This window comes from Schistocerca nitens, chromosome 2 (genome assembly GCF_023898315.1).
Source record: "Schistocerca nitens isolate TAMUIC-IGC-003100 chromosome 2, iqSchNite1.1, whole genome shotgun sequence".
In the NCBI taxonomy this organism is placed as follows: Eukaryota; Metazoa; Arthropoda; class Insecta; order Orthoptera; family Acrididae; genus Schistocerca; species Schistocerca nitens.
In genome coordinates, this window is record NC_064615.1 from 614,576,471 (window position 1) to 614,591,046 (window position 14,576).

At 36.8% G+C, this 14,576-nt stretch overlaps 1 protein-coding gene across 2 annotated transcripts in view; it reads left to right on the forward strand.

Annotated features, from left to right (window-relative positions):
* Positions 1 to 14,576, forward strand: part of LOC126236703 (nuclear fragile X mental retardation-interacting protein 1) — a 142,812-nt gene that overhangs the window by 65,137 nt on the left and 63,099 nt on the right. For both annotated transcript variants that reach the window (XM_049946222.1, XM_049946221.1), the window contains exons 2-3: positions 4,312 to 4,559; positions 12,674 to 12,816. In XM_049946222.1, coding sequence (XP_049802179.1) covers positions 4,312 to 4,559; positions 12,674 to 12,816 — 391 coding nt within the window. The remainder of the gene's footprint in view (positions 1 to 4,311; positions 4,560 to 12,673; positions 12,817 to 14,576) is intronic.

The window sequence follows — 14,576 nt, forward strand, 5'->3', positions numbered from 1 at the left end:
GAGTGGCATATTGTCGTCTGTCCTCCAAATGTCTGTTCTTCTGCAGGACATTTTACTTGGTTAAAGAGTTGGTTCTACCTGTGTTAGTCGGATTTTGGATTGTCGTTTGATAGTGGTAGCAAAACGGATTGGCAGAGATCATTCTTGATGGAGCGTCAAGCAGTAGTGGTGATTGGTGCTAGAGACCAATACATCTCGTCCTCGACACTCTCTATCACCTGCTGACATATCAGCTTAACATTCAAGGCCAATATCTCTTGTATAATTGGTTTGACATTCCTGGCTGTCATGTATTGCTTCTCATACTATCCGGTGTATGAGAGAGGTGAGCTCACAGTGGTCTTTTATAACTGCTACATGGACCATAATTGGCCGTTGGGCATATCTCTTTCATCCAATTCTCTTCTGTTGTATTTCCTTGATTCATTGGTGCCACTTGATGAATTTCCCTGTTTTTGTGACACCATTTACTAGAAGATCAAGGTACATGTCTTCTGTGACTCCTTTCATCAAGTGTGACATTAAGTCAGCTTCTGTCACATTCAGTTTCACTATGTTTTACTGAGCCAAAACATTCAGTATGTATGAAAGTGCTGCTTCTTGCCAGACATTTTCTATAATTTGGCCGGAAATTTGTCTCAGCTATGTTGTTCTTGTACTGCTGCTGGGCTTTACCATCCAAGTAAAAGTAAACATTTGCCAAGCAAATCATGTCATCCCACCTGTTGTATATGGCAACTAGGTTGAATCCTTTCAGCAATTTCTTTGAGTCTTGAGCAGCATCTCTAGAGAACACTGATCAGTGCAAGATGTGCAGCTGACTTACTGCTGGCTTTGAATCCATTGGTCTCCTCAATATTTATACTGTAGGAATGCTGTACTGCTTGTATTTTGGTTCCTGTCCTTGTAGGCGATGGGTTTTACATTGCCTAATTGGAGCCATGGTGATGTAGATGTTTCAAAGTAGCCGGTATCTCTACCAAACAATGTCACATCATAGCCACACTTAAGTCCAAATCCAAAAACTGGTTCGTCAGTGAAATAGAATACTTATCAATGAAGGCACCTTCATTAAGAACGCTAACATGCAGTTATTTATACAAACATTGAATATTCCAGGTATACAAACTTTACAAACATAAGATATTTCAAGAACCTTACCAGAAATGATAAATGCAAAATAGCAAATAATTGCTGGTTGTCATGTTTTAACTGCTGACCTGCAGCAATGCCAACCAGCAACACTAACCATTATATGACACTGATGATACCAGAGCTAATGTCAATGTAATTGTTATTCTCATTATAAATGAAATGTTTGAAATGTAATTTATGTGTCTAATTGATAGGGGAACTGAAATTATTCCAGTGTGATATTCAGTTGAGTTACTTCGTGATGACAGTGAAATATTTTGATTTTATCAACAGGAAGTGAGTACAGATACTCTACAGTGTTGTGTGTGTTAAAGTTGTTTGAAATTGCATTCATTCAGTATTTATGTTTACACCAAATATTTAACATTTTTTGCATGTGGATAATAATTCTCTATATGATTCTTAAAATACATTTTCCTAAAACATTAACGATAAAGAGGAAGCCGCCTGGTAGAATTTTGCACAGAGCACAACTTAATCATAGCTAACACTTGGTTCAAGAATCATAAAAGAAGGTTGTATACATGGAAGAATCCTGGAGATACTAGAAGGTATCAGATAGATTATATAATGGTAAGACAGATTTAGGAACCAGGTTTTAAATTGTAAGACATTTCCAGGGGCAGATGTGGACTCTGACCATAATCTATTGGTTATGAACTGTAGATTAAAACTGAAGAAACTGCAAAAAGGTGGGAATTTAAGGAGATGGGACCTGGATAAACTGACTAAACCAGAGGTTGTACAGAGTTTCAGGGAGAGCGTAAGGGAACAAATGGCAGAAATGGGGGAAAGAAATACAGTAGAAGAAGAATGGGTAGCTTTGAGGGATGAAGTAGTGAAGGCAGCAGAGGATCAAGTAGGTAAAAAGACGAGGGCTAGTAGAAATCCTTGGGTAACAGAAGAAATATTGAATTTAATTGATGAAAGGAGAAAATATAAAAATGCAGCAAATGAAGCTGGCAAAAAGGAATACAAATGTCTCAAAAATGAGATCGGCAGGAAGTGCAAAATGGCTAAGCAGGGATGGCTAGAGGATAAATGTAAGGATTTAGAGGCTTATCTCACTAGGGGTAAGATAGATACTGCCTACAGGAAAATTAAAGAGACCTTTGGAGAAAAGAGAACCACTTGTATGACTATCAGCAGCTCAGATGGAAACCCAGTTCTAAGCAAAGAAGGGAAAGCAGAAAAGTGGAAGGAGTATATAGAGGTTCTATACAAGGGCGATGTACTTGAGGACAATGGAAATGGAAGAGGATGTAGATGAAGATGAAATGGGAGATATGATACTGCGTGAAGAGTTTGACAGAGCACTGAAAGACCTGAGTAGAAGCAAGGCCCTGGGAGTAGACAACATTCCATTAGAACTACTGACGGCCTTGGGAGAGCCAGTCCTGACAAAACTCTACCATCTGGTGAGCAAGATGTATGAGACAGGCGAAATACCCTCAGACTTCAAGAAGAATATAATAATTCCAATCCCAAAGAAAGTAGGCGTTGGCAGATGTGAAAATTACCAAACTATCAGTTTAATAAGTCACGGCTGCAAAATACTAACGCGAATTCTTTACAGACGAATGGAAAAACTAGTAGAAGCCGACCTTGGGGAAGATCAGTTTGGATTCCGTAGAAATATTGGAACACGTTAGTCAATAGCATTTGTAGACTTAGAGAAAGCTTTTGACAATGTTGACTGGAATACTCTCTTTCAAATTCTGAAGGTGGCAGGGGTAAAATATAGGGAGCGAAAGGCTATTTACAATTTGTATAGAAACCAAATGGCAGTTATAAGAGTCGAGGGGCATGAAAGGGAAGCAATGGTTGGGAAGGGAGTGAGACAGGGTTGTAGCCTCTCCCCGATGTTATTCAATCTGTATATTGAGCAAGCAATAAAGGAAACAAAAGAAAAATTCGGAGTAGGTATTAAAGTCTATGGAGAAGAAATAAAGACTTTGAGGTTCGCCGATGACATTGTAATTCTGTCAGAGACAGCAAAGGACTTGGAAGAGCAGTTGAATGGAATGGATAGTGTCTTGAAGGGAGGATATAAGATGAACATCAACAAAAGCAAAACGAGGATAATGGAATGTAGTCAAATTAAATCGGGTGATGCTGAGGGGATTAGATTAGGAAATGAGACACTTAAAGTAGTAAAGGAGTTTTGCTATTTAGGGAGTAAAATAACTGATGATGGTCGAAGTAGAGAGGATATAAAATGTAGACTGGCAATGGCAAGGAAAGCGTTTCTGAAGAAGAGAAATTTGTTAACATCGAGTATAGATTTAAGTGTCAGGAAGTCGTTTCTGAAAGTATTTGTATGGAGTGTAGCCATGTATGGAAGTGAAACATGGACGATAAATAGTTTGGACAAGAAGAGAATAGAAGCTTTCGAAATATGGTGCTACCGAAGAATGCTGAAGATTAGATGGGTAGATCACATAACTAATGAGAAGGTACTGAATAGGATTGGGGAGAAGAGAAGTTTGTGGCACAACTTGACTAGAAGAAGGGATCGGTTAGTAGGACATGATCTGAGGCATCGAGGGATCACAAATTTAGTATTGGAGGGCAGTGTGAAGGGTAAAAATTGTAGAGGGAGACCAAGAGATCAATACACCAAGCAGATTCAGAAGGATGTAGGTTGCAGTAGGTACTGGGAGATGAAGAAGCTTGCACAGGATAGAGTAGCATGGAGAGCTGCATCAAACCAGTCTCAGGACTGAAGACCACCACAACAACAACAACAACAACAACAACAACAATTAACGATAATTCAAGTGTGTGTATTCCAGTAGGTTATTTGAACGTTTTCTAGGTAACATCTCTGAGGGCACACACATCAGAATGGAAAGTTTAGTAAGTAGTTTAAGAGCATGTGTTTGTTAAAGGACATTTTTCTCAAAGATTATCAGAAATGTAGCTGGATTTCCTTGATACATAGAAAGTACATAGAAAGAAGTTAGCACGTAGAAATAAGTTACTTCTTTGTGAAATACCTATAGGTAAAAGAGTTACCGGTACATATGCATTTAAGAAGGTTAGAATGGTGAAAATGGATGTATTGTGTGCATCTTGTTGAATATTGTAAATGAAGAGGATAAGAAGAAATGGTCTCTATTAAATAACTAATAATGTCCTTTATTATCCCTACAGGGTACCTGTTCTAAAGATGGCAGCCATTACTGTGAGACATGTGATCGAAGTTTTCGCTCTGAAGAAACTCTGACAGAACATCTGTCACAGCATCAGACTTGTGGTTTGGAAGGCTGTCAGTTCACCGCACATGCAGCTGTCGTCATGCGTCATGTTGAGATGCAGCATGCAACAGGACTGTACAGTAAGATCAGTGCCATCACAGACAAACCTGAAGACATAGCAAAATGGATTTCTGAACGCAAAAAGTAAGTTACATTTTATACGGTCCACCATAAAGTCAATGAATTTCTTATTTGCTGGTGTTGAATTAAAACAGCAGATTTGTCAGTGAGAATTTATCACCACAAATAAAATAACTGTAGGGAATTGTATGTTCGAATTTGCTTTATCATGGCACAAAGTTATTCATATCAGCATGTTTTGTTTGTGTAGTTAATAAGAAAATATAATACGTTACTGGTCTTAGATCCCAGGTTTAGCTTTCGAGATTTTCATGTATTCAGTTAATTATGCCTTTTGTGGCGAAAGAGTTAATTCATTTCCCTTGTGCATCTTTGGATGTAATAAACACAAATAATTATTTTTGTGTGTTTAACATACCTGTAACAAATTTTCTTGTGTATCTTCAAGAATTACACCTTGCATTTTAATAATATAAGGATAATTTTTAAACGGAACTGTTACTGTGCCAATGTGCTACCTCACTTGGTTCAGTGTCAGTTAGAATTCTCTCTCTCCCTCCTCCTAATTTTTGAGCTTGACCTACCATACATTAACAGTAATGTGTGGTGAGCCGCATTTAAAATACTTGATTTACTTCAGTTCATGTATGCATTCATATGCTGGAAACTTTGGTGAAATAGGTAACCAGGGTGGGGGGTGAAGGAAGATTTCCCATTGTACCTCATATTAGAGTTTCTTTTTACTTCATTACTGGGCTTATTCTCAGAATAACAATGCACTGTATTTTGTTGTTAACTACACTAATATAATGCCCCTGTGTGGGCTGTAGTTAATGTTGTCTTTATGGTCTCTCAGGGCAGGAATGCATATGGTTATTGTAGTATATTCCTATATTCCTCACTTCATACTGGTTCTTGAGACTTTTTAATTAGGCTTTCATGGGCTACTTGGTGCCTATCTTAAAGCATCCAAGAGTTCTAATTTTTCATTATTTCCATGATGCTCTCCCATTTTTCAAACAAATCTATGACCATATGTGTTGCCCTTCTTCATCTTTCAAAATCTCCTATTAGTTCTGTTTTGTATGGACTCCATGCACTTGAGCGTGGGATGGGATGTAAGAGTGTTCTGTATGTAGTCTCCTTTGTAGATAACCATATTTTCCCTGTATTGTACCAATGAACTGAAATCTGCCACCTGTTTCACCTACATATGATAAGTCGCAAACTTTACCATGGCACCAGATATCTTTTAGACATGTATTATGTATTGAATCATCTGTAATATTCAGTGTTAGAATTGTGGTATAGTTTCCATCATTATTTGAAGTTAAGGGACTCGGAACACGATTCACTAAGGAAAGAATGCCATCGAAAATGTTCCAATGTTAGTACGCATGACCAAAGTGAAACACCACATCACATTAGTACTAAAACTAACCCATGTGCCAAATGAGGTAACTGCTATTACTGAATGTTGTTTCCCTATCAAATACACATATCCTCGTATGGTACAAACATGTTCTTGCTTAAGGTAATTTCACACAAACACAGGAACTTAATGGTGATTGTAAGACGACATATATGTATCATTGCTTTCATTAGTTCAGTCTGCCAATGATAATCATTTTAAGGTGTTACCAAATTCATTGTTATGAGACTGGAGTAAGCACAATTAAGAAACTGACTTTCAGATTGAAGTAATCGTAGGAGGAGGGTAGTCTTTAACAGGTACAAAAATACTAGGGAAATATGAAGCAATTTATAAACTGACCATCACCTGAACTGACAACATTAACACTGATGTGAAGAAATGTACATAAGAGTATCCTAGAAACATTACTGCTTTTTAATTTATTTTTCTTGAACAGACACCAGTTTTTTGTTAATTAGAAAGATGTAAGTACCAGTATTTAACACTGAATTGAGAGTATAATTCTTGGGAAATCTGAGGTATTAACTTACTTAACTCAGGACATAATATTTATGTTAACCCTTTAGCAAGCAGACTAAATGTTATGAGGCCACACGATATATGGCATTATTGTTTCTGGAAAAAAAGTATTGCACAATCTGCGTTTTTTGTTTGTGAGATAGACATGGTGATGCACAAAACTAGTCTATAAGGTATGTTTCAGTAAAAGTTATATTATTTTAATATGATTGTATTTATTACTTCTAGTATTTGTTACAAACTACAAAAGGAAATTATTCTTGCTCTTTTACCTGATGGCGCCAACAGTTCAATTTCCAACCTACAGGGAACAGTGTATTTCTCTCTCTCTCTCTCTCTCTCTCTCTCTCTCTCTCTCTCTCTCTGATATATGAAGGAACATACTTTTCCAAGTAGTTAACAAAATGTTGAACTCAGTAGCTGATTTGATTTGGGAAAACCTGGTAGTGGATGTGAAACAGTGTGTGCTAGAACTATCCAACCTCCTATTAATAATTAATTTTTTCTCATTTTCCATTTTCTCTAGTTATCCATATCATGAAGTAGGTGTATTCAGAAGTATTGGGACTTTTGTGTTTTTATGAGGTTTTTGTGAGATGTTCGTGATTTTTCATTGTGTTGGTAAACTTGGGTGAAATGCATGTGTACACTGGTAGCCATATTGTATGTTCAGTTACTTGTCAAGAAAGTTACATATATTTTCTTACAAGTGGTGATTATTAACATGGTTTAAAAATAGATCAAAGAATTTTTCTATAGAAGTGAAATAAAATTTAACTATTTTTAATATTGCTACTGGTGAGTCTGCTGTGGGTAAAATGAGGGTTTACGAGTGATATAAACATTTCCAAAATGGCTGTGAAGATGTTGAAAATAAAGAGTGTTCTGTATGCTCTGGAACATTAACTACTGATGAAAACATGGAAAAGTGAAAGAAATGATTATGAATGATAACAGAATCAGTCAGAGAAGTTGCTGATGACATTGGTGTATCAATTGGCTCGTGCCAATGGCAATGAAATGTGTGACAGCGAATTTGTGCCAAATGCCTCTGTTGCTTGTTTGCGAATTTTTACTGAAAAACAACACTGTAATGATGCCCCAGCCTCCATGTTCGGCACACATGGCCCTGTGACTTTTTTCTGCATATTAGAGAGACCTTTGAAGGCCCATCATTTTACAAGCATAGATGAGATTAAAAGATAAAGAGTTTCGGGGATTGGAAGAAGTGCTGGCATAAGTGTATATAGTATCTATTGGTGACTGCTTTGAAGTAGATAACATTAATGTAGATGAATAAATGAAATTATTTCCAAAAAATATATGTAATGTATGCCCACATGGGTCAAAATGTTATTCACACCATATTCCGTGCAAATTCATTATTCAGATGATAACTTTCAGTATGCTGATTTGTGATGTGTTTAGTTTTACTGGAAATCATATTGATTAAAAGAAATGAATAACTGAAATGATCATAATGACATCAAATCTCAAACTTTGACTGAACTGATCAGTGGTTTCAACACATACCATTAGAAAAACTTTACAGTAACCTATTTTAATTCTCCGGAAACTAATTAACTTAACAGATAATTCATATTGAAGTCTAGACGCAACCAAAATTACCTTTGGCTTTGTGCCAGTATGCCTTTCTAATTTCCACATTTACCCTGATACTTCAGGACTCTTATTTTTCTGGACCAAATGTCACCCATATTTAATCAATAAAGCCAATAATTAGGAATTTGTAGAAAATATCATGATTTCTAATATGAAAACTGTACTTGTAAACATGTAATTCCAGTGGATACACTAAATAGTTCTGCAACCTTTTGTAATTTGTTAACTAACTACTTATTACATAAACCAGACTATTGCTTGATCTGTAGCTCATCTACTCTAGTAAATGTCAACCATACAGTTTCATAAACAAATGTGTGTTTTCCAAAAACCAAAACCACTTACATTAAAGTATCTAAATATCCCACCCCACCAAAAATCTTCCATCCATGGCTAGCCATTATCATGTTAACTTCTGTGTAACGAGTGCACATGCTGCAGTCTTCATGTGAACTTCTCTCTATCAGTATGCACAATTATGCAGTGAAGTTGGTACCTAGAAAGTACTGTTAACATGTGAACTCAAGTTTGTCCTCATCTGGATCAAGTGCTGCAATGTAATGTATAAAGTCTGTGTACAATCATATCCCCAAGAATTCACTTGTTCCTGTCATTTCTCTTGTTAACAGTAGGCACTGGGAAATATCTCCATTAATTTCTTTGGTTGTTGTGAGTAAAAACTGTGTTTACTGCACTGCAGGTCTGTCACTGTTTAATACTGTTCAGTACTCAAAAAAGTTTTCAGTTAAGAGACAACAAACTGTGAATAAGTAAAGTATCATGTCATATTAGTTTTATCTTTTAATAGGGGTGTATATTGTCTACCTTTATCATAAATTAATGCTTAACCTGAAAAACACTTCACAGAAGTAGTGAAACTTGTACCAAGTTTACTGTTGTTTTAATAGATATCTATTTTTTTTACCATAAATTAATTAAATTGTACAAGACTACTTGAGAACATCTGTCACATATCAAACTCATAAATTAAAAGAGAATCAGCAAACTTAATATAAAGTTATTTGTTTACTATTCCATAGAACACTACACTAGCATAAATTGTTTACTGTTCTGTAAAACATTGCACCAGGCATAAGGCAAACCCACTGTGCTTATTGTTCTCAGGCAGGAAATGAGCTGGTTCCTATTACTAAGCAGCTCGGAATCACCCTGACTACTGTCAAGCGATTGGAAGCTGCTGTGAATTTGTTTGTTGGGAGGACTACCAAGAGTTGTGTACCAGAGGTTCAAAAGTTACCTCAAGTACTATCCTCTCCTGTGGACAATGTCTTCCCTGCAGGAAATATAAGCCTCATCATTACTGACTGCAAGTGGCATGTCGGTGGTGGATCTAGGCATCCTGTACAAGGTAGACAGGGACCAGGGAGTAATCAGGGTGTTACACCAATCCCGCTAACAAACAAGTTTGAGGTGCTGCCTTTCACTTGTTTTGGGGAAACCTACTTTGTCCCGTGTCAGGAAAATGCAAACACAAAAGGGTCGGGTCTATTAATTGTATAGTGAATAATGATATCCTTTAGGAAAATGGCAGCAAAAGATGGGAAGGACAACCAGGTACACTCAGTGTTTATGCATGGAGGCCTCATTCAGGATGTTGAAGAGGCTGTTTTGGCAGCCACTGGGGGAACAGATTGGGACCAACTGAATATTGTGGTACACATTGAAACAAACAATGCCTTTTATCTGAGATCCAAGGTCGTACTTGTATCTTTCCAGTGACTAGAGAGAGGGTTGAGAGTACCAACCTTCCTCATACAATTTCAACAAAGCTCACAATCTGCAGCATTGTCCCCATAACAGATTGTGGCTCCCAGGTGCTGAACTGAGTGGAAGGCTCTATCCAGAGACTGAGGGTTCTGTGACAAACTAGGCTGAGACTTCCTAGATTTGCACCATATGGTTGAGAGTTAGATGCCTGCCCTAAACAGGTCAAGTGTACACTGTACATCAGAGGCTAGCTGACAGTGTGTGGGATGTAAACAATGATTTATTTAGATTACATAACTCTCCATCCAATCCAGTTAACAGTAGCTGTGGGAAACCCAAAAGTACCAGCGTAAGATCTGAAGAATTGCCTCCCGCAGATGAGTGTGTCAAAATCCTAGTGATCAATTGTCGAAGCATTTGCAACAAAGTGCCAGAATTTGAAGTGCTTCTGAAAAGCTCTGAAGCTCACATAATATAAACATAGAAAGCAGGTTAAAACTTGAAGTTTACAGTAATGACATAATTGGGGGAAACTGGATAGGGAAACTGGAAATGGAAGTGGTGTATTTGTCGTAGTAGACTAGGAATTTAAATCCAGCAAGATAGAAATTGAACAGATTGTTTTGGCAACACTCAGTATCAAGGGCATGCATAAAATTATAATAGGATCGTTCTATCAACAACCGGATTCTCCTCCTAAAGTAACCAAAAACTTTAGAGAAAACTTCATTTCACTTGTACAAGAGTTTTCTTATCATACCGTAATCATTAAGGAGACTTTAATCATCCAACAATTGATTGAGGTAATTGTAGTTTTGTTAGTGGTGAGGGTAACAAGACATCATGTGAAAAAATTCTAAATGCCTTCTCTGGAAACTACTTAGAACAGGTAGTTCAGAACTCAACTTGTAATGGAAATATATTAGGTCTAATGACAACACACAGAACTGCCCTCTTTGAGGAAGACCACATCGGAGGTGGTATTGGTGACCATGAGGCAGTTACAGCAACAATGAATACCAAAACACAAAGGACATCTAAAACAAGCAGAAATATCTATATGTTCAGCAAACTAGACAGAGAAATGATAGTGTCATGCCTCAAAGAGGAATATGAAACTTTTAGCTCAAGACATGAGCATGTAGAGGAGCTATGGCTCAAGTTAGAAAGAATAGTTGACCATACACTGAATAGATATATACCCAGTAGAACAGTTTATAATGGGAGAGATCCTCCATGGTGTACGGTCACTGTAAAAAAACTTCTAAAGAAACATAGACTACTATATAATATGTATAAAACAAAGCACAGGGCTATAGATACAGAGATGCTGAATGAAACGTGTTTGTCAGTGAAGAGAGCAATCCATGAAGTCTTCAGTGACTACTGTTGCAGAATATTGTCAAATGATCTTTCACAAAACCCATAGAAATTCAGGTCATGTGTAAATTCTGTTAGAGGCACCAAAGTTAGTGTCCAGGCTATCATGGATGAGACAGGAACTGAAACTGAGGGTAGCAAAGCAAAAGTTGAAATGCTTAACTCTTGTTTTCAAATGTTTCTTTACAAAGGGAAACCCAGGAGTAGTCTCCAAATTTAATTTTGTACCACAAAAAAGATGAGTGATATAGCTATTAGTGTCAGTGGCATTGAGAAACAGCTGAAATCGCTAAAACTGAACAAAGCCCCAGGGCCCAGTGGAGTCCCTATCAGATTCTATACTCAATTCATGGCTGAGTCAGCCCCTCTGTTAACAATAACCTATCGTAAATCTCTCGAACAAAAAACTGTGTCCAGTAGCTGGAAGAAAGTACAGGTTTGACATGTATTTGTTGTAGAGTGTTAGATGACCTTAGCTCAAACATTATGAGGTATCTTGAACAGAATGACCTCATCCTTGCCAGCCAGTGTGCATTTCGAAAACATAGATCGTGTGAAAACCAAACTGCACTTTTCTCACACGACATCCTGAAAGCCATGGATCAAGACAGCTGGGTAGCTGCAGTATTTCTTGATTTCCAGAAAGCATTTGACTCTGTACCACATGTACACTTATTATCAAAAGTACAGTCAAACTGGGTAATATGTGGCTGGATTGAGGATTTCTTGGTAGGGAGGATGTAGCATATTATCTTGAAAGTAGAGCTATCAACAGATATAGAGGTAACTTTAGGTGTTGTAAATGCTTTGTACTTCACAGTGCTCGGAAATTATCTACTCTTCAAAAACATTTTTTAGTGTTTTATTTATTTATTTTCAAGAATAACATTATAGTGCTAGCAGTTAACATAGTCTGTAAGGTCTCCTTGTCAGTCATTTTACCAGCCTATTTCATCAACATTTGCCTTTCAAGCCAGCTTACTGCATACAGCACTAAGCTGTATGTCATCCTGAAGGCTCTGTAGCAGATGAAGAATGGTAGCATGGATAAAGGACTGTTTCATGTGCTTCTTTTTCCTCAGTGCTCTCCTAGCAAATTAATGGTCATAATTACCCAGAACACTGTTCTAGAACATTAGCTTCTGATTTTCATGTCTATGTGTAAGAGATGTCTATAAATATAAACCGGGTAACAGGCCACCATTGTTGGATCCCTGTAAAAGTTTTTCTAGGCAATATTTTCATGTTGTGTTATTAGCTAATAAATCAGTACAATTAAAAAAATGGTCATTGTAAGGGTACCAGTACAATTAAAAAAAATGGTCATTGTAAGGGTACCCGACTTGTGAGTAACCTTTAAGAAGAGATATTTTGATGCAAAATATAGTGCCAAATTCATACAAATATAGATGTCATTTTGGAAAGTTATCTCCTGCTAGATTAAGTGTAATAATGATATAATTATCTCATTTTATGATCATTATTCTTACAGACGTTATCCAACTAAAGAAAACATTGAGAAACAGAAGAAGGAACGTGAGGAGAAAATGAAACGAGGTGAAAGGTTAGAGGATCAGAAAACTAGATTTAACCCTGATTTTTCAGTAAGAAGAGGAAGACGTAATGAATCGAGAGGTAGTTACATGTACAGAGCTTTTCTTCTTGTTAGTGCAGACATTCAAATTCAGAGCACTGAATCACAATTTCCATATAATTAAATAAAAGGTAGACCTCTGTCTTGCCAAAATTAATGTGACGATAAATGAAAAAATGTTACAGGAGTGGTTGAGATGTGGAGTAAAAATGATATTACAATAATATCAACTGTTTTATTTCATAGAACAATATATTTTCTTCATACACAAAATCTAGTCATTTGGTTGATGTGAATGTTACATTGTAAACAAAAACAGGAAATTTGAAAATGCTTAATAATTATAACTCTGACATTGTATATGTTCTTTTGCAGTCATGACATCTTAGTACTAAGTTATTTTTTAGTGATTACTGAGTGTATTATCTTTCATTAAGTTTATTGAAGTCAGTGAATTGAATCTGGTTTTGAGAATATGGATACACTTTAAATTGAAGGTCTTCTGTGACTGAGGATGGTTTGTTTGCAGTACTCTAAATTTCGATTTCCCCTGAATGTGTAACATGTTTGTGGTATCTCCTGTTGTTTTAAATGTCTAGAAATGTTTACTTTCAATGTTGATGGCTTATTGTATGTGGAGTATTAGACATGAGACAATAGACATGTGATAATACCACCATAACTTACACATTAATTTTTTGTGTTACTGTTGCACTGACCAGAAGTAAAGGGTCAACAAAAAGTAGTTAAAATTGCATACAGAGTTTTTGAGTGAAAGAAAAAGTTTAAATCCTCAAAACTGTCCATTCTAATAACATGTCTTGGATTTTATGCAGTAAATCAATTATATTCTGTCCACACACTGATTATTTTTTTATTTATATGTTTTCCAGTTTTCTCATTTCTTATATTACAAACCATTTACCCCGCCCCCACCCAATCGTATTGCCTCTCCACAGCTTCCACTGTGCCATGTGGTCCTACCACTTTTGCTCCCTGTGATGGTGCCTCACTACATAATGTGCCACTGCTCTCTCCTCTTCCCTGCTTCCCTTGGATCTCCACCCCTCGTCACGTTCTTACCGTCTTGTCTCTCTGCCTCCCCAACTGTCTCTTGTCTCTCCACGTTTTAGCCACCTTCCCCCTGAATATCCTCTCAGATATCCTCCCCCTTGCCCTGTTGTCACACATCCTCTTTTCAATTACCTTTTTATGTTTCTCACTCCAATCTCTCCCCCCTCTCTGTAACCTCCCTTCCCTCCCCACTCCCTCTCTAATCCTATTACCTCAACCTTTTCCATCCATCTTCTCTTCTCTTTGTTCTCACCTTCTTCGCATATTTTCAAAGAAGATCAATGGAAAAAATTTCACTGTACAGCACTGACTTCATAATCAGCCCACAATGTTTCCTTTATTTTGCAAATATCGTCCTTTATTATTATTATTATTATTATTGTTGTTGTTGTTGTTGTTGTTGTTGTCATATTTATCATTATTATCCATTTCCTTCTTTATGTTAACTTTTTCACTGCAGTTGACATGTATAGGTGCTCCACTTGCATTTTCGTACAGTGCTATTAATGTATGTATACACCCTTAACTGCTGACCTCTTAGTGTTGCAGACAAGTTACGTACATATTTCGGTTAATAACAAAAATGAGAATTTACCAACAACATATGTGCCTTCTATCATTTGCAAAAACCATGTTTTACTATCTTGAACTGTATATCAAATATGATGATTGTTATGACCCCATAATACCCTATTCAAAGGTTGGAAAAGGGTGCTTTGTTCCCAAC